At 39.6% G+C, this 25,583-nt stretch overlaps 1 protein-coding gene across 7 annotated transcripts in view; it reads left to right on the top strand.

The window, feature by feature from the left end:
• cspg5a (chondroitin sulfate proteoglycan 5a) overlaps positions 1–25,583 on the top strand; it is a 58,231-nt gene that overhangs the window by 779 nt on the left and 31,869 nt on the right. For all 7 annotated transcript variants that reach the window (XM_085472138.1, XM_085472143.1, XM_085472141.1 and 4 more), the window contains exon 2: positions 20,679–21,663. In XM_085472138.1, the coding sequence (XP_085328264.1) occupies positions 20,679–21,663 (985 nt within the window). The remainder of the gene's footprint in view (positions 1–20,678; positions 21,664–25,583) is intronic.

Here is a 25,583-nt window from a genome sequence, read left to right as displayed (position 1 = left end):
AATAGACTACAGTTGGGTGCCATATTAATAACGTTTTATTGGTCATTTTCTAATCAATGCAATCTGAAATAAATCTGATTTCGGAGGATGCGTCGTCGAAAATGGGCTATATGTTAAATAAATATATACATTTTATTGACAGTAAAACAGCTGTCACCTGGACATCACGCTGTAGGGCTTCCTGTGCAATTTCGTGTGAATCTTTACATTTTAGGAGAGAAAATGTCCTGATTAGGTCACGGAAAGCTCACCATTGAACACAGGTCCCAGTGGGGATGTCATGGAGATGCTACGAGAAACAAAAATGGCATAAAGCAAAATCAGGTCAGGATAAACGCACGAGTCGGCAATTTAAGTCCTCGTGAATATATTATGGAAACACCAGAGGAGGCAACAACTGGGTCAATTTAAACCCATACGGACACGGCGCAAGAGGGGGTGTTAAGACATAAGTTAAAATATTACCGTGAGTCTGTGGAAGGGCTTATATGGGGATGTCATAGAAGTATACGACTATATGTTCTCAGTGTTCAGTGTTGCAAGCAATGTAAGTCATTATGCAGCAGGGGGGGGGGGTTAAAAACCGTTTAACTGGCTCCAGCATTAAAGACATGCCGATGCACCGACACGGCGGCATTTTGGACGTCAGTCACCGACAAATCAACTCAGTAAATCATCACTTTGAGCACTGCGGGCACACATTAAGCAGCAGCAGGAACATTTTTGGGAGAATTTAGAGATTTGTGGCAGTGACAGCGTCCAGTCGATGCAGTAAACCGGTTCCCTGGAGGCGCACTGGCACTACAGCGACACAAAGGCGAGGATTAGGGCCGGGGGGGACCTGATGAATAATTCATGAAGGGATCTGAACGGACATTCTGATACACAGAGAGGAAGGGGAAAAAACATTTAAAAAAGACAAGAAAGCTCTCTGCCTCTGCCTGTGTGTGTGTGTGTGTCTTTGTCTGAGATTCATTGCGCACGGCCGAGCTACATTGCTGTCAGATTAATAATGCAGGAGCGTGCACGAGATGGAATCAGTCTGGCGTTATAATCTAATATAATCTGGCTGATTCCTTTCATAACGCTCGCTGAAATTCATGGAGTGTGATTGTGAGGTTAAAGCCACATATTTTATTGTCCGCCTGTTTAATACTGAGCAAAATCCATAAATGTGTCTGGAAGCTTTCTACACATTCAGCAGCAGCCGAACAAAAATAATGACTTAACCCTCCGACCAAATTATGTCATTTCATTCAGCAGCCTTTGTTCCAGTTTCCCGCACTAATGTCATGGATGCAAGCAGGCCGTTTCTCCTGCTTTGTCACACTAAAGTGTGATGATGAAAACCAGTTTTTAAAGGATTTTAAAAGTTTTTCAAACCTTACCCATGCAATGTAATGCACATTGATGATAGAGCTTTAGATTCATTTAAATGAATATTTTTTTAAATGTATTTATCCCGAGCAAAGTTATATGTGAGGATTAATAATGCTGCAAGGCTTTCTAGGACAACTGGAACCCCCCCCCCCCCCCCAAAAGTTAAAAACATTCAACTACATGCATCTCTAAAATTATTTGCTGGAACTATTTCTAATCTGGGCGCAGTAACTCAGTGGTGTCTTTGCTGTATGCACATTTGTCAGAATATTAAGAAGTTCCCTTAAAGGTGTGTATTGATATTGCATCACGACTCCAAACTTAAATCTTTTTGGCAATATTAATCAGTTATTGCAGTGGAATCATTAAAAAAATCTCCTCACAGCTACACTATCATCTGTTTTAGAGTGTAGGGGCAGCACTGCTTTGAGCTAAACATGATGAACACATATATTCTTTCCCAAATTCACCATATTAGTTTAGCACCAGGTGCTAATGAGCTAATGATTCAACCTCTTAAGCCCTCAAATGTCAGTAAGAAAATATAATTCGTTCAGCAGCTGTTGTTCATCATCACCTTTGTGGGTCAAGCTAAGAATTTTAGGGTAATAAAATACAGTTTGATCACCTTAAACTTAACTTGAGTACCAATAACTCATTTAGGGTCTTTTGTCCACACTATAGCAGGCATTTGGTGTCAGCTCAACCTTAAGTGGATGGATAACAAAAACAGGTCAGCTGATGTGGTGCAGACAACATAAAACAACCTTGGGCTAACAATCCTTCCCCCTCCTCCTTCTCCATCCACACATACACGCACATCATCATCATCATCATCATCATCATCATCACATCTTCTCGCTTCACCGGTGAATAAGGAGGCGGCAGCTTGCCCCACATCTGTGACTGATGCTCAGACGACCAAGGCCAACTGTGCTGAGACGATGACAGCCGACCAGAAACCCGTCACTCATTTGCTGTCGTCTTTTTCTCCCGTGGCCATTTGCAATCCTCCTCCCTCTTGTGTGTTTAACACTTTTATGTCGCCGTCTCTCCCGTCGTCCCATCCCCTATGAGCATTTCAGGTGGTTGATATGTGATGGATGGCGTAACGGTGTCCAGCGCTTGTTTCTGTAATGAATCTCATGAATCTACGCAGCCTTTCCTCATCTTATGCTCTCCCTTCATCTCCCCCCTCCTCTCTCAGTGTCTCTTCTCTTCTGGCCTGCTGACACATATCTGCATGTTGACAGATTATCTTTGATGTGCACTGGGTTAATCTTCAAGCCAAATCCTCCCTCCATGACTCCACTAACCCAGTCCAGCCTCTTTATTTTAAAAAGCAAGCAACACAAAATTTACTCCGTCTATGCTCTGGTTATTGGTGAACAATGGCTTTGCACTCGCTCATCCTCCACCTTTTGGTCTCCATGGAAACCACACACATCCACTGAACAGTGTGTTCATATCATATCTAACACTGGAAAATAACTCAAAATGTTAGAAATATTCCAGTGTTAGAAAATCAGCACTGCTCAGTGTTAGCCATTGTTAATCTTCAAAACTGACTAGGTTACTTTTAAACATATAACACTGTCAAAAGTGTTAATTTAACACTCAACAGTGTTGTATTTAACACTCAGAGGTGTGGACCCATATAGACACTCTCCAGTGTTAATTTAACACTGGAGATTTTGCTGTGTGTAATACACTTAGTAGCTTTATTTTGATGCTTTAGCAAAAGTGACACAAAAAGCTTTAACATATTAAAAACATGGATTGCATATTGCATTGGATGTGATGCATATCATTAACAATACTACTTGCCTTTTAATGCTCTGTATGAGACTCACATCAGTTCATATAAAGGTCACATCCCTCTGCACACACTCACAAACTGGGCTGCACCATAGACCTAGTTATCTGGTATTCCAGTTTTTAATCCAAACATAACTGATGCTTGTTTATCAGACCAGCTCTCTGTCATTTTTGATGTGCTGCTCCCTCTCTCCCCTACAAAAACCACATCTCCCTTTCCGCCAGTCACATTATATTAATTCCTCCATTGCTAACAGTTTTTGTGGGGCCTTCAAAGCCGCCTTAGATATTTGGACTGTACAGGCTCCCCTGCCCTATCCCAGCACTGAGGACCTTACTAATTTATTAAACACCACTTGCTCCTCAGTTATGGAGAATCATACTCCATATAAACCGAAGAATCCCAGGCCTAAACAGTCACCCTGGATCAGTGACGCCACTAGAGCTCTTAGCAGAAGATCAGAAAGAAAATGGAAACAGGACAAGATTTAAGTCTCATTTGAAATCTTAAAAAATAAACTTCATCAGCACTTCTAGGTCTATCATTTCTCTTCAAACAGGCAGTTGTTCAACCCCTGCTGAAGTGAAGAACAACCAGCTAGACCCCATCTTACCCAACAGCTACCAAGCTATGTCTTAACTTTTCTTCCTCTTCGAAGTCTTGGAAAAATAATTTTAAATCAGTTTCTTACATATTTGCAACATAACCAAATCTTTGAAAAGTTTCAGTTGGATTTCGGGGCCAATTATAACACAGAGTCAGCCCTGCTGAAAGTATTACACCGATCTGCTCCTGTCAGCTGATTTAAGGCTAGCTGATATCAAAGCAACATCCCCTGGTATTATGAAGCATACATATCCCAGTGACCGACAGTGATGATATTCCACAGATCTGAATTTCAGTGGCTGACATGAGGGCACAGATGGATATTTGATTAAAGTAGTATTCAGCACAAAGTGAATCTGCCCACAGTTTACGATATAAGTCAAGCAGGATGTTATGAAACTTTTATGTTAACTTTTGAAGTTGTGCACTTTTGCAGTATTTTAAAGGTACTGTTTGATACTTTTAGCATTTTTTCTTTCTTACTTACTGTTTGGTGGTGTGTGGAAATAATGCAAAGTTGCATCCCAAGTATAGGAAGCGTTATATGAATACAGTTATACATGTGATGACTTATGTACAAAGCATTATCATGTCATTGGCTATTATGTGTTTCATCCCAGATAAATCTGTTTGTTAGGAACCTATATGATCCTAATCTTACCTGAAATATCCTCACACCTGGATCTGCCCACAGATCACTGCTAGCATACGCAGGTGGCCACGGGCTTGACCCGACCAGCTGCTGTCCAGGCTTTATTGGCATTGCTGTGTGTGTGCAGACAGACTGTCCTCTACACAAAAGTGTGTGTGTGTGATTTGTCGAAAAGTAGCAATGCCCAGTGAAAAAGGACAAAAAGTCTAAAATGTGTGTTGTATGTTCCAGGCAAAGTGGTACCAGTTTGCTTATAGTTTCAGCGATACATCATGACACAAGCATAATTTGTTAAGTTAATAAAACTAAATGTCAGATTTTGCTTATTGAGGTCACAAGTGAATAATGTCCTTAAAAGCAGACACTGAGCCAAATGGAGCAGCAAGCTATGAAAATAGAACGCAAAGTATGTTGAGTTATTTTATGTGAACTTCCACTGAGTGTTTTCATTATGCATAGTAAAGAAATTATAAATTGATTCAGAAACTGTTGGGTATCTCTGGAAGGGCAGTCAGTCTCATATTTCTAAAGGTTCTTGTGTTTATTTGAGAAAAGTTGTGGCTTTTAAAAAATTGAACAACAGCAATACTGCAAGAAAAACTCTTTAACATGAAGATAAATGCAGAGTGCGATACCAGACCTCCTGCTGAATGTAATCACATTTATTCACTGATGGTAGTTTAAATGGTTTCGCTGGTTGGAGTGTGATTGAACGTGCAAATTTACTGCATCAGTTCCACACATTTGGTGCGATTACTTAATTTGTTCTTGTAGACAAAATCACCAAAGTGACAGCGGAGTTATTTTTGCCATACTTATTAAGACGCCCAGTCTCAGGGCTGTCGCATTTAAATAAACCACCCACCTCTGCACTTGGAACAGCTGCTCCTTAGTGTCGCTCATATTATTGTTTCAAACAAGAGCTCAGAAAGTGAGTCCACAAGTGCAGCAGAATTAACAGAGTCCACCTACACTCGCCGTTCCTTGTTCCACAACCTGTGAATTACAGCCCACATCTGACATTTCTTCTTCCAGGCTGGTGGTGTTCATTGACGTCTGTTTTTTGCAGTGTAATGTTTATTTGTATCAGGACAAGTACAGTATGTAATATAAATTAACGCAATAGTCACCTGCATTCAAAACACTGCACTGTTTGAAGTACCCAACATAGGTTGGGTTTACAAAGAGGAACATGGGAAAAATATTCTTACATAGCCTTGAAGCTTTAAAAATTGCCACAGAATAATGAGAAGAATTAAACTGATATGCTGGAGTGAGAACGGTCTGCCTTTGATATGGTGAAACTGGTAATCTTGCAACAGATAAAAACTGCTAAAGCTCACCTGTGTCCCTCTATTTTCATTTTCTTCCCTTTTATGTCATCATCCTTGTGCCCAGGTGTTTTTGCTGCAGCTCTGACTCACAGGTGTGATTGTTGTCAGTAACCGTCCTTGGCATTGATCCTCCGCCGTTTTTTTCCTTTCCTTTTCTTTTTTGACTAAAGAGAGTCATGAAAATCCTTGACAAAGTTTCATGAGCAGTTTGACAGTCATTGGGTGCCTCCGTCCTTTCTCCCCCCTCAAAGACAATATGATACAGGATGTGTGCTTTTTTTTTCCTTTGCAGTGCTGAGTTGGCGCACTCAAACTCTGCATACCCTTGAACATTAATTTACATGTTTCTGTCTTTATGCAGGTAGTGTGTGTGTGAGGCAAAAGGTGAAAAATGTATGAAAGATGAATCAGATCTTTTTTCGCTTGTGTGTAGGCTTGCACCTGTCTCTTTGTGTTACCAGTACTACAGAGTAGCAGCTTTCTACTGTCTATCTCTCTTAAAATGTGTTTGTTTTTAATGTGTTATGTAGGTGCTAGACTGCCTGTCTGAGAGCGTGTCCTTGGTGATGCGAGTCACTGAGTTCATGCTCGTGCACCAGCTCTCCTTAGCTGGCTGTGCGCATTCCCGCCTCTACTGCAGGTTGTCATATTAACATTCAGTCTGCCCATCACACACCACTGTGAGCGTATACACAGACGCACACACACCTGTCGTGGCTAACAACCAGGAAGGAAAGGACATAATTATGCAGCTGGGTTTATATAGTTTACATAGTGGGTTTTTTTTTCCTATTGTGTGATGTTTGCTTCACAGTTTACGGTCAAATTTGCATGACAGTAAACTCTAGTATCACACAAGGCAGGCAGGCAATTAGTCTTTATCACCAATCAAGCACATTAAGTGATTGGACATTAAATAAATTGTTTAATCAGAGTTAGTCTTAATAAAACTGATTTCAGGCTTTGGGAAATTGTCATGGTAACATGACAAAAACATTTTAAATCCAGTATTTCTGACACTAATGAGCACAGGGTCTGCAGCATCAGAGTCTTATATTACAATGTCCAGATAGATATAGGTCCTGCTAACAGTAAATGCTGATCTGTGTACATCTGACTGATTCATTCAGCATTGTGGTTCATGCAAAATAAACAGGTTTGCCTTTTGTAATAACTATGAGGGGAGTAGGCTGGGGCGGATGGATGGGTCAAAACATCAGTTTTTTCATGTTTATTCATCGTCTTCTGCAAGCTGGTGAACCCAGACCCAATTTAACTCCTAAAGTTATATATTTAAATATTTCCCAAGCTTTCCAAAACAGACTATCTAGCATTTGCATGGAGTTCTTGCTGTGATTGGCTACGTGTTTGGACCATTGAAAGATGTTTATTGTTATCCCATTAATTAAAAAAAACAAAAGTCATACCATTTATGTCCACTGTGAACGACCATCTTTGAACAGAGTCGGTGGCTTACGACACCTACTGTCTGCCATCTATAACCCAGTTTTGAGATCCCTGCCCAGACACCTTAACGCCCACTCACATCCTGGGCCTGTTGACCTTAGGAATTCACATGATAGGGTAGGGCCAGGTTTCACAATGAGTTGACCCGAAACCTTGGCTGAATGCGAGCTACACCCGTTTTCACACCTTGGCTCATGTGATTAGGTAGAGGATCAGTATGGGGTCCTTGACCCTCTTGGGGGGACACTCCTACAGGGCTCAAGTCTGGAACCCTCCACTGTTTGACCTTAGAACTGAAGAAGCTTCTCAGATGAGACGTGAAACGTCTTCAAGCAACTTAAGGAAGTCCAGACGCTTTTCTTTCCAACCTCCTTAGACTACGATGACCTGAGTGACTGAGAACCTTCACAGACGTCATACCTTTGATGACTTTCCATCAAGACACATTTTATTTACACATAAACAAACTTAACCAGATCATTGTCATTTAAACAAAACACTAAAAAAAACACTTCAGTTTTTGAAATATATGTAAGGAGTTTGAAAGGTAGAGACAAAGGACATAAGATAAGAAAATTCCTGTTTGTGTCATTCTAATGGCAGCTACAAGCTGAGTAAGTTGACTTTGAGTTAGTAAATGTCAAAACAGTTTGAATCATTTTTTTGCCTCTTTTGTCAGTACCAATGATTTTGTGTGATCTTTGCTTAATTCACACAATGCTATTTGACCTGAAATTTCTACAAGCGTTGAAATAAATTGTCCTTGTAGAGGAGCGTTCTGATCATTCTCTCTCTCCCTTTTAAACTATGAGATACAAAACTTAATACTTGACCCCAATTTATAAGAAACTTGTTGGGTGTGGATGAGTGAGACAGTTGGAGTGAGCTGGTTGTAGTGGGAGTTAAGGTTGATCTGGCTGCAGTCTTTATAATGACATTTTTTGTAGTCTCCATGGGAAGCAGAGGGCAAGTTGCTTCGAGTGTTTGACCATTTTTCAATACTAGTGACAGAAACAAGGTCCACATGCAACATCCAGCTACTCCTTGTACAATGGTAACAAATTACTAGCAGACTGAAATCATCCACTCATTGCTCAAGGCACCTAAATGCAACTGCCTAAAATGATGCAGCAGATATCCTTGTTGTACGAAATTCCCGCTCACCATTCATAAATTAATACCAAAAAATTTGGCATTCAAATTTCAGATGAGGGTGTTGAGTGTGCTGTTGCGCTCTCATAAACCCATATTTGTTGCAGCAGAGGAGGAAAACAAACTGTGTAACTTTAGATGCGTATATGGACTTGTACCAAATCTGTCACTGAAATGAAAAGAGGTGGAGGAAAAGCTCATGTGTGAGCAAATGTGCACAAAACTTTGAGATCAACCTTCACAGACAAATGTTGTATTATTTAGTGTGCATGTGTGTGTGTTTGTCCATGAGTGTGTTAGTGTATGTTTTATGTGTATGTATGTCGTTCTTGTTGGGTTCAGAGCACTACATCAACCCTAGAGAGGCTGAGAGTGTATCCATGGCAACACATCCTTCCTCCATCCCACCACCTGTAGAATCAGAAATGAAAGGATTTATACGACGGAAGGGAAAAAAGGCAGCGTCAGACTGGAAAAGAGAAATCAGTGTGAATCAGAGAAAATTACCGGTAAGAGACGGTGATAGAGAGGAAGAATTGCACAAATGAAAGGGAAAGTGAAGGAGGAAGGGATGACATGATGAGTAATATTTATGATGTAAGATGTGGGGAGGTTAGGAGCATGTAAGGAGATGGCAGGTCAGAGAGAATAGGAAAGGAAATGGATGAGTGAAAAATAAGAGAGAGTGAGGAAAAACAGTTGCAGAGTGCAGAACGCTGCTTTATGTCGATATTAATGAGCAGCACGAGTAAAGATAAAGAGGCCTTGTGTCCCATTCGTTAGAACGAGTGTGGGAATGGGATAAGAGATGAGGAATGTGTCTGTGGCTCTCATGTGGTTCAGGTATTTGAAGCTGGGATCAATGAGAATGAGTTAAAGAGGCTCTCAGTCACTCTGTTTCATCACCATTCACTGGGCTTCACTGGTCTCTTCTGTGGTCACTTCTGTGCCAGCGCCTTCACAGAATCATCTCATTCCTGTGAATAACATCCAGTCACTACTAGAAAAACACCAAAGTCCTGTTTTTTGCCTTTAACAACTTGGGAAAACCATTTTGGGGATAGATTCGGGTTTTATCATGACTACATGATCAAATTGGAGTTAGATTGCTGTGTTTTTAATGAATCTTTATTTAAGGCAAAGATACTATTTGTAGTGGGGTTTTTTTTTTATCCATAATGACTAATCCAATAAACTATGAAAAATGAATGGCAAATATTCCACCTAGATAAGGGTGTATTCAAAGTGAAAGCATTTTTTGTCAAGAAAGCAAAAAATGTGAACTGTCCTAGTAAAACTAGAAACTCATGTCAGTTGTTGTGTTATTTTTCAGTCTATTGGTTTTCAAATGCTTTTGGTATGTCAAACCCCTCACAAAATATTATATGTAGAGGGGAAAAAATTCCCTTTTAACAGCAACATGCCTGTTATGTTACGCTACTTTGCAATCTTTGTTTCTGTAGATGTTTGTGTTGTTCACATTTGGATTAGATTTTGGCTAAAATATTTACAGATAAATGTGAGAAGTTTCAATCAAAATAACAAAATTGTGTGATTTAGTAGGTTACAGGATTTTTTTTTTTAATGCAATGAGTTCTATTTGCGAAAGTCAAGTAAAGGGCCATAAACAGACAAAAGATGATCCAAGGGACTGCTTGAAGATCCAGTAAAAATTAAATAGATATTCACTTTTTAGTCACTCAACTATTAGTCACTCATAGCTACGTAACAGAGTCCAAGACTGAGAATATGGAGTACTAATACCATTTGAGAAACAGTTCTCTTCCCACTAGCACCATGTAATTATTCACCTTTAGTTCGTTTTAAAGAGATGCTGATTTTTTCAGGATTTCCCTTTTTCAATACAATTTGCATTATTTAGTTCACACAAATACTACTTTGTGTGCTTTTTGCAAGGATCCTCCCCTCGTAGATATTTTTTATCTGCCCACCACATCCAACCCAACTCCACAGCACTTTATGACTGATGAATAAACTTACACTGCCTCCAATTTTCCTTTTCTTTTTTCTTGGCAGAGCAAGTGATTACAGATAATCTGTTACATGCTTTCAAATTTTAAGCTAATACTGTAATGTAGACACACCAAAACAGCATCATGGGCAGTTTAGCACCACAGTGCTTAAACGGACGCTTACAAGCCTTTCTATGTCATCTGTCCACTGTCCAACCTTTCACCTTCAAAGTCCACTCTGGGTCACCAAAGTGACTGGCGGGCCCTAACTGTCACTATCAATCAACTTCTTCTTTACAGTCTGTCAAGGCCAGTCGGAGTCCCCTAGGTCTGTGGGTGGTTTAGTGGCTTCCTCTCTCCAAACTGATCTGGGTTAAACAAAGGGCGAAGCCTGAGGGTCGGCAGCTCGCCAGAACAGGCTAACAGCACTTGGCCTTGAGGCGCCATCACCCCCTAACAATCAGTCTGATGCGCACGCACACACACACTAAAGCCGAACTCTCTCTTCTCATTATGACCATCCACACCCTTCACTGGGGGAGCTGGAAGCCACCCCAATTACCAGTGGGCTGTGCTGGCAGAGAGACAGCACAGACACATACACACTCAAAATCACAACCATAAACAGATTCACAGACATGCGGCGTGAGGCGTCATCTTGCGTAATGCTGTTTAATTGTCTCATTTGAAGTGGGAGGGAAACAAACAAAGGCTCTTTTATTTCGGTGGTTTCTCATTTGAGCCTCAACTGGTGTGTCTCAGACCCTGACAGAGTCCAAAATCCTGTACTGACGCTCTCTGACTGAACCTTGCAGCTTAGGTTAACCAGTTTTGTGGCATTACTCGGGTATAAGGCCGTTCGGTTAAGTTCTTCTTTTTAATGCAAACCCTACTGTATTATAGAGTAAACTATTTTGAGCAGGGGCAAAAGGTTGGACTTTTGAAAACCAATTTCCAAAACAGTCTCTGCTAAAATGCAAAAAAAAAAAAAAAAATATCCCCATGTTATCAACTCATGAACTCACGAATCTCACTTTTGATTTAAAAATAAGATGAGACAACTTTCAGCTTAATACCAAAGTTCAAATGTCAACCAAATTTTAGAGGTGTGATTCACTGAGAAAATGATACTGTAAAACAGGCCTTTTGTCCATTTTAGTATCTGCTCTAAACCTTTGACGATCTCTATGATGTACCCTGCTCGGCTGATTTGTGGGTGAATTTATTTCTTCTGTGTACTTTGAGAACTTTCCATTTATTCTTGGTGTGAAAGCTGAGGTTGAACATTTCTTAATCCTAGAAAGTGCAGGGTGCAAAGCCACACCATCAAAAGGTCCAAGCAACAAATGGTGAGTTTTGAATGTGCAATAAAAGAACTGAAGATGTCACTAGTGACATGATTAAAAGCAATAGAACATCTACTGAACTGACTGTGTGATGAAACTGTTAGTGGCTGCTTTGATGTGTTATGGAAATTCTATGTTTAGTTTTTAGTTTTGTTGGAGGTTGTGCTTCTATCATCGGCGAATCATAATGAGATCTGAGTTTTTAATGACACATACACAGACTGGGTTATCGCAGCCCACAGGTAAACAGCTCTGTAACAGCATTTACATAAACGTTGGTCCTTTTGTTCTTAAGTTTCCTCTTATGTTCTGAAGGCATGAACATAAACAATGAAACGCTTATGTATGAGTCTTAGACAAGGCAATAAGTCATAGCCTGATTATACCATTTATTAATTTAGTTGTGGATATCGTGCACATTAAAAATGCTAAAGTACTTCAGGTGACTTATACCACCACTGAATAGCAAATATTTATTCTGTATAAATTGTGAATTTTCTACATTACCTGCAGCTCATTAGAACAACTGTGGGATAAACATGCCGTGTACCGATGTGATGCAGAACTTACTTTCTCGGGCTGTCACAGACGCAGCTCCTTAACCAGCTGTCTGTCAAACGGTTCCTCCTCGTTAATCCAATTAAGCTAATGAGCCATTGAAAGGAAGACAATTGCACTTAACTGGAGCCCAGTCCACAGATGCACAGTGAGGCACATTGACACCACTGTGGTCTCAAACAGCAGACCGCATGAGTTCTGTCTGCAGAAGTTATTGTGCATAAACAAGTTTGAGTGTGCTAACTTGTAGATGAGCCTTCTGTACTCAGCGTCTAGCAGTTGGAATGTGGGCTCAAAGTTATCTTTCATGTGTAGAGGAACAGGTCTTCAAGTAGTTTTAAAGCAACTACAGTTTTAAAGCAACAGCTCTACTCTTCTTTGGAGTGTTTTTTCATTGGTGATACAGTATGAGAAACTTTGTGGCTGTGCCTTACTCATTTTTTAATTACTGTAGGCGGGTTGCACAACATTGCATATGTAAAGATGTAAGAAAAAAATGCTTATTCTGAATAATGCAGAGTCAGTCAGTAAAGTGCATCAGCTGTCAGTAAAGCGAGTGCACATCCACATTGATTTCAAGCTTTAGAGATGCAAACTGCTGGTGAAAAGTTCACTGTGCAGAGTAGAGAACAGGCTTTAAGTTAGAGGTTTGGCTCTTGTAGAGTCGCTTAGTGGATATCGGCATACTGGCTACATGAGATCTGTGTAAAGTTACCCCAAAAGATTGTGAGGAGAGCTGATTACAAATCTACTTTGTGCAAAGAACTGAGAATATAAGAAAAACTGTCATATAACAAAATGTTAACTAACCGAACTCATTTCTTTCTTTGAATCCTACAAATCAGACTTATACTGTGTTTCATTGTGCTTATAACAGTGACGGAAAAAGATCTATTCTATTCTATTCCACTAAAAACTGTCAAATGACAAGCTCCAAAATTTTTGAGACTGGCACGACGCCAGCCTCAGCTTTTTGTGCTCCACCCATCCTCCATTTTTATTCAGAATGACGCTTTTCTGGCTCATAAACAGCTGCCAAGAATGAAGCAATGTTAAGATCCAGTTTCCGTAATGTCCTGTCATTACTCATATCTCACAACAGAATTATGTCAGTGCTGTTTTACATCCCGTATGGTAACAAAGTGACAAGTCATTAGAGATGTTTGTCCTAAAGGCTCGGTCATGCCTGTCACGACTCCTTGCAATTACTGTCGGTGAAAGCCTACGACAAATCACCCTGCTAATTCAACATGTTTGTGGAGACCTGTGTACCTATGATACTGCAAAGCACTGATAGTACAGTTGACTACAGCTGAATATTAAATGTGGAACTAGAAACTAAAGTGTACATATTCTTCCAAAACACGTCACAGACTCTGGATCTGATCTGATCATAGTAGTTCAACCTCTTGGAGACTTAATGCAATTTTGTGTAAGTTGAATGGTACCAATTGCAAATGCTGTCAAGCATGCACACACCAGTGGTCTTTAAGCACTGCCTGTTGAACCAGAAGCATACTGTAATATTATCCAGCAGAAACAGTGTTAGATTTAAGGTGACTGACAGCTGACAGTACAGAGTGGATAGGAGATCTTTGCAGTGTACTTTTTTCACTTTGGCTACTGACAGACATAGTGAGAGTAAAACTCCAAGAGTATTTCATAGACCATGAAAGTATCCTCCTCTCTCTCTCTCTTTGTCACTCTTACTTTGGCTTTTTCACCATCTCACTCCATCCCTCACACTGTCACCCCCTCCCTTAGTTTTTCTTTGAGCTCCCCCCCCCCTCCCTCTGTCACTGTGTTACTTCTCTTCCCTTGTCATCATCTCTCACCATCACCCTGCTGTCATTATCTACGGTTGTGCTGTAGCCATTACTATCTGCTTCTCAGCCTGTACGGTTTGTATTCATCAGGTTTGTTGCAGCAGCTAAAGGAGGAGTATGTTATGTCGAATACTGTCTGTCTGTCTCAGATATTGTGCTCATGTGGACAAGCTGTCATGCGGTGAGTCTATTCCCATCAGGTGTGTGTAGACAAAGAGCACGAGATATGGGAAGCAAACGAAAGGCAGTGTGTTTATGCATGCATCTTAAATCCTAATTTTCTAGTGAGCATCAAATATTAGGCATGTAAAATGTTTTTGTGTAGTTACTGTGAAGCCCATTTCTTTAATGTGTGTGAGGGAGCAATAGAGAGATTGTGGTTTTGGCATATTATCCCCTGGCTGCTCAGTTGATGTGTTAAACAGCAGTACATTGAGGGACTGCTGGAGGGATTAGCCCCAGAATGACCGCAGCTTCAAAGATGCAGCTCAATGTTGCAGCGCCAGAAAAGAATCTTTGAATAAACTGAAGGCTTCCACCTGTCAAATACCTTGCAGCTGATGTGACAGCCTACTGCCTAATGATGACAGGACCGCTTGGAAGGAGCCTTACGCACGTGCGCTTATTTGGATTAGTTTGTTTTAGTGCAGTGTATTGCGTCTTTGAACATACTGTGTGATCTTGTTTACTATACAGTGAATATAATTGTGAGTCTGAGGGAGTATCTGCAGGTTTTCACGATCCCAGAAGCATGATAAGACCGCACACTGAACTTACATACAACAGGCCCCAATCTCATGATATTGCAGCTTTAAACTTGAAGTGACATAGTCAGGTGAATTATGGTCCTATACTTATGTGTGCTGATGTGATATTTTTAATTATAAATCATAAATTTGCCAGTCTATCTCTACAGTTTTCATATTTTATTAATTTTTTTATTTATTTATCATATTCAAGGCTCATTATTTGTAATTTTGTGGTAATTTTTCAATAATTAAACATGTCATTTGGGCAGTTACAATTTTCAGATATTTTAATCTTTTTCTCTACCAAAATATTCAGTAGCCAGATGTTTCTTTTTTTTCTGCACTTGTGAAGTGACGCCACTATTAGATTGCAGCTTCTGACTATCTAAGGGCGTGTGTTTGCTTTGGTCAGACATCTCGTCATAGTCATAAAATTTTGGTGGCAATGAGATTTAACGAACTTCTCGCTGTGTAAGTGGAGATAACACCGAGTGTTCAGGAAAACGTTTAGAGATTAAAATGCCCACAGCCTCACCATCTGAGATTAACAGCAGTCAGCAAAGATCCTCGCAGATATCCTCACATATGCTTTTTGGAGGAGGCTGTTAGCCAAAGCTCCTTACAGGACCAACAGTGCATTTATTCACTGTGTGGGGATCATTGGTGACTCAACTTTGGTGACTTGAATTAGTGCATGCCCAAAACAGGTTACATAAATGTGATGTCAGTCCTTTTTATGAGTGCAGATAATAAATGGTGAATATTGCAGTCAGACTCAATATTAATATTAAACTCCAGGCTGATACGATCTTCAAAGTCAAAGTCAACTTTATTTGTCGATTCTGCCACATGTACAGGACATACAGAGAATAGAAATTGCGTTACTCTCAATCCCTAGATAAATAGCAAATGAACATTTAAATATATTTAAATATAAAAGTGATTAAAAATGCAAGTAAAATAATTAAAAAGTAAAAATTTAAATAAATACAATTTTACATATAACAAGAAAGCTATACAATATACAATATAATGGGTAAGTGACATTGAGTGTAAACCAGGCTTTTCTTATAAAGCAGATATGATCTCTCTTCAGATAAATATGTCATGCAGAAGACCTTTTTAATATCTTGTGCTTATTAAAAACTCATTGTGCATAATGTTTTCTTTTCTATTGGAGCTGACTAGGCCTTGGTCTCTGATACAGTAGTCAGTTAATTAGGAAATCTTATCGTCTTAACATGGAAAAATATTTTTGACTGGAACCATTACTATTGCATTTGAGCAGAAAGTTGGATCTAGGAAAATGTAATAAACTAGAGTACTAAATCAAACCATCGCCGTAACAAATTTAGTCTGAGTCACAGCCTGATATGACTTGTGTCTCTGCCAAAAGAGACTGAAGAGCCATTTTATTTATTTATCATTATTCATTTATCTTTTTTTCCTCCGAATAAAACTACTACCTGCCTAAAAGAAACAGTTTTCCAATGTAAATTTCTATTAAAACACTTCATTATCAATTAGTGGCTTATAGCAAAACTAGCAGGAGATATAGTAGCAGAGACGTTAGTGAAAAAAATTCCACTATTTACCAACTGACGGCTGAACGTGTCAGTCGGTAAGAGTCATGTCGAGAACATTACTTCTATGTTTGAGATCAGTTGGGAGGTTCTCTGTGATTGGTTTACTGGAAAGAACTGGCACATACTCATTCTGAAAATGAAGTGCAATGTTTCATTATGATTTACGGTATAAATGGCATGTTGCACTACAAATTTAGGTTACAGTTTTCTTACAGCTGTCGAGACATTGTCTTGTCTGAGTCTCCCCAAGATCATCACCTCCCCCCTGCAGGGCACCCCCAAATCCCTTCCATTCTCTAGTCCTGTAATCCCTAATCCCAGCTCCTCACCATTCAGAGACATTAGTGAATTATTCTTTTAATCCAAAGAGGGAGCGGCAGCAAAGCAGCTTTCTGCATGACTCAACAAGCCACCCTCGGATGAAGTAATCGACCAAAGGATAAGGATACAGCCAATCATGCCTCGTTTTGATTTGTTTTACTAGCCAGCCTCCTTGAGCCCACTCTGTTCGTTCTGTAATGACAAATAAGCTCCGCGTGTGAAGTCACTGTGTGGATCACTGGTTTGTGAAACTTAAATTCTCTGGAAAGCGCAAACAGGACCAGCTGAATCATTATTGAATATGTATGTAGTTAATTAGAATTAGAATTAGAATTCAACTTTATTGTCATTGCACATGCACAGGTACAGGGCAACGAAATGCAGTTTGCATCCATCCAGAAGTTAACAACAGATGTTGCATTTCCTTCAGTTTTTCTTGTTACGTTGCCAATATTTGTGTTCCCATGATCTGATTTTAAGCCTCTTCCTGGTGATAGGCAGAGTACATTGGTGTTAGATACCCATAAATAAGCATTCACTTTGTGCTGCTTTGCTTACAGGGCCAGGTCACATACAAAAAGATGGTGATGTTTTCGGTGATCTGTTCCCAACCCCTGTTTCAGTCCCTTGATGGTTTAATATTTCATAGTAATAGTTCTGATGTCACGGCTTATTTGGGATCAGCATTTTTCTTCTATTTCTGGATGCACACAATTTTTTATTAGCTAAGGCTGTTTCACAAGCCAGGTCATAAAGGGGAGCTTTATTTAAGGCAAAGTTACTGCATGAGGTGAAAAAGATAGTTTCCACCTTTTGGATGTTGATTTGGCTTTTTTTATCAGCACAGTTCATCTCATCAAGGTTATTTAACTACCTTAAAAGCTTTCTGATTGTCAGATGTAAAAATCTCTAAGGTAGAGATGGCACGATACCACTTTTTTATGTCCGATACCGATACCGATATCATAAATTTGGATATCTGCCGATACCGATATGAATCCGATATAGTGTTTTTTAATCAATAAAACTGTTTTTTTAATATCTTGCTGCATTTTGTATAAGTTCATACTCAAGTTTAAATAAACAACAACACTAAAGCTATTCTGTTATACCTGTATGTAAAAAATACACTGCACCCAAAATATTTCATAGTTCAGCTAAAATGATCAATCTAATAAACTTAAACCTACTCCATCCTTCCTATTCTGGTATTTTAAAGAGTATTTAACAGAAATATTAAGCAACCTAACTAATAGGGTTTCAAACTCCCAGCAAAAAAAAAAAAAAATAGGGAACCACCCCCCACCCTCCACCTCATGATGCTTAATCAACGTAATCAACTTTAATTTGATGCAGTGTGGAAAAAAAAATACAGAGAAATAAATTATTTTTCAAGAATAATTAAATAGATTCAACATCTTTCTTCAACAGAATTGCAGACTGCAGAGATGGTATCTTCCCAAAGGAAAAGGTAGTATAGCTTACTAGGGTTTATTAGACTTAACAGTTACTATATACAGTAATGGACTTCTATATATTTTACATCAGATTAAAACTTTGGGTGTAAGATTCAGATAATTATTTATTAAAAGCTAGACATTTTAAATGAGAATAAGAAAGAAAAGTATGTCTTTGTGCCCCCTTTTCCCTGTTCATACCCTATCGGCCCCCCTGGCTAAACTTTGCTAGATCCGCCCCTGCACAGTTACCAGTTGTCAGCTGCATAGAAAAGGATCCTGGTGTAGAAAGTAATATTAAATACATTCTAACAATAGCTTATCAAGGTTAAACGTGCTGCTGCTGTTCAGCCGCTGGTTTCCTCTTTCTGGTGCAAAGTGGGCCAAAAACAAAGAAGAGAGATGGACTTGCGACAGAAAAGCCGATCAGCTGATCATTGATCAGTTTCATGATTGAAGTAGCAACAGGAGAGGGAGGGAGAGAGAAGAGGCGCTCCATAAATCGGTTGTTAAGCTTAACGCTGGAATGCTTTACAAACATTCAGAGATGAACTTACACACTTGCTTTACTTCTCTCTGGGATAACTTCCTCGGAGATGAAATGCCGGTTTGGTAGGGAGGCTACAAATACACACAGCCGCTCTATCACGTGAGCACACTGCTCTGACGTGCTATGGTTATGAGCCGAGTTACGCCATGTTGCAAGTTTTGTGAGGTGCTTTTTTGATTTTTATTTCTCTCCAATATCCGATCCAGTAATTTACATCAGTATCGGACCGATAGCGATATGTAATATCGGATTGGTCCATCTCTACTCTAAGCAGGTATGCTGCATATAACGTATAACATGGTGGTCATTAAACCCATTGTTGCATTGGAATTTAGAGGAACTACACTGGTAATAGGAGTTTGTTTTAACCTGTCTTAGAGCACAGCTTTCTCTGATGTTGGTACACAGTGGTCCAGATGATAACAAAAGAAATTTGAAAACTGCAGTTTTGGCTTTAAATTAATAATCTGTGGTAACTGCAGCCGGATTAACCTGTTGGGGGTCCATGAGCACAAATTTCCTGTTGGGCCTCTTTTGTTATAATTTAATTAAGGACAACTTAGTGTAGGAATACATGTAGAGCACAGAGCCTTATAATGAGCTAATAAAAATGGGGTTATTTGCTGAAGTTGTGACAAAGTGGTTCAAATATTTGTGAATTAAATCATCCAAAAATCAAAACATGCTCAGAGGGTTTGGGGCTTTCGGGATCCTCGGGGAATTGAGGTTATCATCACCTTTTAGTCAGCAGTACAAACATATCCAAAAAAGGAATATTAACATAGTTTGATCATTGTTTTTTTTTAAAGTGTATTTTATGGAATTTCTCAGTCACTGTTAATAATGCAGTCACTCAGCGTCAGAATCATACAGTTTAGGTCCTACAAGTCAAAGCAGCTATGTTTCATAGAAATAGGTTAATTGGAGGGTTAAAAGGTTTTTAATGATGCAAATTTGTCTCTTTTCGGGAGCTAAATTGTTTTCACCTCATTAAACTCTATGTTTTCATTCAAGCGGTACTGAAGCATGACTCTGCTCACAGTTTCAAAAAGAAATTCATGCATAATGGTAAACCCCAGTGTTTACAATTATATCACCTTCATGGCTTGAATATTCATAATGCAGAGTGATATTTATGTAAGGCGGCGTTTCCCATGGGCCACTTTTCAAATGCTAACAGAGTCGATTGACAGCTTTGGCTGCAGTTCACATAGAGGCCGCTGTAGATGTAGTAATGAGTGAATAAGAGTTAAAGGGGGCTAAATGGCTAAATTGCTTACACCTGCTTTTGACAGAAGAACTGTATTTTATTTTCGTTTTTGCAGTGTTGATCATATGATTAAACTGAAATGAAATAATACAGATGTCCATTTGTTTTTTCTTGCAGTGAAGCGGATTTTGCTGAGAGAAAAGGTTGCACTCTGCTAATGTGGAATTATGACTTATTAACTTGAAGGCACCTTTTTTTCAAATGATGACTTCAAGAGATGCTATTGGTAGTTAAATCACACCAGAAACTTAGGCTGTGCAAGAGAAGCAGCTAAGGTGGTCAAAAATGACATCTGTCAGATGGCTTCTGATCAAGTATTGTGTGAAATTAAAATGCAAAATATCAAAAAGTAGCTTGTAGTGCTGTTACCAAATGTTACTTAGTAAAAACTTTTTACTACATTTTAAACCCACATAAAAAATTAACAAACTCAACCACATTCCTTGTCTCTGAACTGAAAACTAAAAATATTAGAATTTTCTTTTTTTAGATCATCTATTTTACACTTTTGGGCCTCTTCACTCTGGATGATTTTGCAAGTGGCGTCTTCCAGAGAGTTCAGAAAGTGGGAATTCTTTGCTATTCCAAAATTCCCTTCTGTTTACTTTACACCTCTTTCTGTGTTTTTGCAGGAAACGCTGTTGGGATCAATGTCACTGAGCCGGATAGTGCGTCCAATGTCACCTCCCTGCTTAATGAAGAGGAAGGGCCAATCAAAGTCAACAAAATGTTTGCTGTGGTAACTGGAATAAATAGCCCAGCCACCCCTGAGCCAGTCAGCACCGTGACCCCAAGGGCTGGCCGTATCCCCCGTGGCGGCGAGGAGGAGGAGCAGAGTAGTGGCATGTTTGGTGAAACGGTGGTTTCCACAGTAGAAGATGCCAGTGTGGCTACTCCACCACAGCTCAGCCCCGACTCAGCTGAGACGGAGCATCTGTTGCCTAGCAACCCACGCAAACAGGGAGTTGACGAGAGCAAGGAGGAGGATGATGATGAAGAGGAGCGTCAGCCACACACTGACCCACCTTGGATCCATGCCAAGGACACAGCTGTGTTCGACCTGGACCACCTTTTCACCACAACCGCTGCCCCACCCCCAGCCGCCACTAACCCCTCTAACCCTGATGTCCTCCACGTGGACTTCTTTGACCCCTCTTCTCGTGGGCGCAACCTAGACCTCGCCCCCGCCTCACCTTCATCACTGGCCCATGAGCTGCAAGGTGGCGACACAACCTCCTGGGCAATGCCAGATACTTACGACTATCTTACACCCTATGACGACGGTGTATCCCCCACTGCTGATGAGTACACCTACAGCACCACAACTGATGCTTATGACACCGATGAAGATCTCCGACTTGCTGCTGGGTCTCCTGCTCGTTCCAAGCCACAGCTTCCCGGGTCTGGCTCATTCTTCCCTGGGGGGTCATTTCCTGGTGCAAGAGCTCCAGTACCAAAAGACCCTGTGGTAGCCCCTCCAGCGGCCTTACCAAATGGATGCCGTGTGGGCTACCAGATGATAAACGGAAGTTGCCGCTCGCAGTGTGACATGCTGCCCAACTATTGCTTCAATGGAGGACAGTGTTACCAGCTGGATGGCGTGGAGGTTTTCTGCAGGTATGACACATGACGATCACTCAGTCACACCAGCCTATACAAACACTATATGAAACAAGACCAAACCACTCAGCAGGTTCTGTTAGTGTGCTTTAACCTGCCTCAAAAATATCACCCACTTAATACAAATGTAGCTGTGTGAGGCTTAAACGGGTTAACTTATTTGCGACTGTGTTAAAAAATAAACAAATAAATGTGTTATCTGATAGGCTGAATGGAGCTTCAGCAAACTTCTGATTTAGTTTTCTGCTTTTTTGTTAGAAACATGTGGAAAAGCTCAGAAACAAAATAAAAAACAATGCATTTTAAGAGCATTTTATGAGGGAATGGCCCCCCATTTGCCAGAGCTGGACTTTGCACAGACTCTAATAAACAGGATTTTATGAACACACATGCATAAAGTTGAAGGCAAAGTTTTGTAAACACATACAAAGACTCTCTCAGATGTATATAACAAACTGTAAATTAGATGCTATCTTAAATTTAGGATCTCATATTTAGGACCAGTTCTGTGTCATTACATTACGACTAGCTTCTCGGGCATCAGCTACACGCTGCATTAATAACTTTCCTCGGGACTCAGTCCAATGGGGTTGCTGTGGAGGCGAATCTAGGTGGAGGTCAAAAGTCAAACGGATTAAGTGCATCATTTATGAAAATTTAATGTAAGCCACTGAGCATTTTCAGGTCAATGTGAGCACTGAACGTCAACTATCAGAGAGCATCTGTGGATCAAAACATTGCCTTGTAGTCCTGTCCACATTCAGATGAGGGCAAAATCATTTCACATTTAAAATGACTGAGTTCTGAATAGTAAGATTCATTCCAGCCCCGGCTTTGTGCGCCAAACTAAGGGTTTGCTTTTCAGAAAACAAAACTGACTTTTGAAAAACACAGACAGCTGTTCACAGCCCTCACTCCAGCTCTGAAAAGCTTTCTAGGATCCTCAAAGAGTCTCAATTAACATGTTGATTAGAACAAAAACATAAGGTAAGGCTTTGGTGTTTGTGCTGTTACACACAGCTCTGGAGACTGGAGAAATTGGAGTGACGATGATATAGATCACACAGCTGTCAACTAGGAGACCACATCATTTCCCTTGTGGGAGTTTTGGTTTGGTTTAGTTTTGTTTTCACTTTAGCTTTCATAGTTTGGTCAGAATCAGGCGCTAAAACTATTTGGTTATGATTAAGAAAATAAATTGTGGTTTGTTTTAGAGAAGGCAAGTTCACAAAAATGCGTTAAAACTTGACACTGGACTGAGATCAGCTGATATGCAACACTGCAGCTGTGGTATGCTTGGGTTTATACAACTCAACAAAGGCATTACCACAATCCAATCACATCCCAATTTCCCTCGGGATGAATAAAGTATGATCAATCAATCACTCAATCAATTATTATATTATTTATAGTGCAGCTCAAACTTAATATACTTTAATCATACAATTAATCATACAGAATTATTTTCACTGCATTTATACCCGCATTGTGCACCTACTTTAAAGAGAGAATTGTTTTGACCTCTTTTTCATCTTTATATTATTAAGTACTTTTCAGTATGCAATAAATGAAGTCTTTGAGGCTGTTGATCACCTAATATTTTATTTTATTTTAATTTTTATTATATTATATGTTATTATTTATCCATTTATTTTGAAAAACAAATACTTAACTATTCATGCATTTAAACACGGGTACATTTAGTAACGCTGCTGTACTTGGTGGGCCAGGTGGACCCTCATCAGCGCATGTTGGCTGGTACTGAGATCGGCCGATATGCAGCACTGCAGCTGTGGTAAGCTTGCATTTATGTAACTTGAAACAGGCACTATTACCGCAGCACAGTCGATGCAGCTCAAGATTAATATACTTAATTAATAATTATTAATTATTAATATGCTATATTAATCATGCATTATCAAATTCTCTGTGCTTACACCTACTCTGCACTGAGTATTTTCTTTCATCATGCAATAATTGTAATCATTTCTTGTGCAGTTTTTGTTGCTCTTGCTTGCTTTAATATGACTGTACATTTAATATTTGACGAGCTAACTGCTGACACAACAGCACACTCGAACACCTCATTTTCTTAATGTGTGTATTTTATTCTGGCATTTTAAACTTACTAGCAGGGGCACTAAAGTTTCTTCACTATATTTAAAGGATATGCTTTTTGTTACAGTCTTCATAACCATGACTGTTTCTTGATGCAGCACAGCCACTAATCTGCATCAGACTTCTCAGTTTTGAACTCTTTGATGCCTCGTTCACTCAAAGGTCAGCGTTGTCAAGGCAGCTTGCAAAAGGTTAATTGTATGAACTTTCAAAATTTGTGTGTCTATAGTTGAAGTTTAATGATTTCATCATAAAATTTTGCATTTTTCTCTTCTGTGATATATTAAAAAACAAACAAACAAATAAACAAACAAACAGAGATTCTGTGATTTGTAAGCAGCTACTAACTAAAACAGTTAAAAGGAAAACAGCTACACCAAAAACAAAAATCAACCACAGCACACCAATGATCTCTGATGGTGGCTCGTCTGTGATTTTACACACATTTTCCCTTAATTATGAAAGGAATCAACTAATCGGTGAGAAGCTACTTCTAGTTGCTGAACAGCTGCATTGATTGACATGCAAATTTATGCACAATGGTGATCAGCTCCACCACTGGAACTCAAAATGTTGCTCTCATTCACACACACCAAACACACTCACAAAACTCTGTATGCACTCCAACAAAAATGTAACATTGTGAATAAAAAGCCCAGATTTACCTTCATTAAAGCAACAAGGTCAGCGATTTATCCCCTCAGCTTACTTTAACTTAATGGACCACATCGCATCTCATCAATGTGGGACTGACTGCCTTTTATCCCATTTGGTCATGACTTCTTTCTTAGCTGTTGTTTACCTCACTTTCCTGAAATAAATGTATTGCAGGTAGTGGTGTTGTAAAGAGGAGACGATTGATTTAATGTCTGGTTTGAATGACGTTGCATCAAAGTTACTTAACAGAACAAAACCCATCCCAAGTATTTTAATTTCAAGTATTTTTATATTTTTTATTACTGGGGATGATTCAGGAATCAATCAAGTAGTCAGTATGTGGTTGATGTAAATTCAGATTTAGATGTGGTATTATGAGCTTGACGAGTTAGTCACTGCTAAATGTCACTTAGCTGTCTCTCTGGTATGGTTGCTAAGTAGACAATTAACTTTATAAACGGATCTATTTCTGGAGACTGACTGGCCATGATTATTGAACAGTATGTCTCATGATGCACATCAGTTCACATTATGCAAAAGTGGATGGTGCACCACAGCTGTAAATCCTGGGTTGCATTGTCTCTGGACGGTCTCACCGTACTAAGTCCTTAAAGGTCACCGTTGCTTTTATGGAATGATGCTAATTCAAATTTATCTTTTCTCATTCATCCTTTGACTACGATGACCTGGATGACTGAGAACCTTCACAGACAATTCACATTTATAGTTCACCAAATTTGATCTCGATATGAAAAAATTGGGTGAATACATATTTCTATACTACAATCACAGGTGTTTCTAGAAGAATACGTTCAACACATGTGCACTAGACAACACAATGGCAACCTCCTGACAGCAACAGGAAGTGATGCTCTGTTTTGTGATTGTCAATGTACAGTATAAACAACAGGACATAAGTATTGTACACACAACAAGCATCCAGTTTACTTTTCAGGCACATACGCATCCCATGTAGCCTCAGATTTTGGGCTGCACTTAGACGTCCATACAGTGGTCCATACGAACCTTCACAGGCATGAGCAGGTTTTCAAATATATGTCGCACAGATGCTCAAGGACACTCAGGCATAGAAACCATGAGTTTGAGCACATGCTTTACTTCAACTTGATCAGTTCTTCTTA

Source organism: Copadichromis virginalis, linkage group LG11 (genome assembly GCF_057382275.1).
Source record: "Copadichromis virginalis isolate Kocher_CV1m ecotype Utaka linkage group LG11, C_Virginalis_male_GT1.1, whole genome shotgun sequence".
NCBI classification, from domain to species: domain Eukaryota; kingdom Metazoa; phylum Chordata; class Actinopteri; order Cichliformes; family Cichlidae; genus Copadichromis; species Copadichromis virginalis.
Note: the sequence above shows the minus strand (reverse complement) of the source record. Positions and strands in the feature narration are given on the sequence as shown.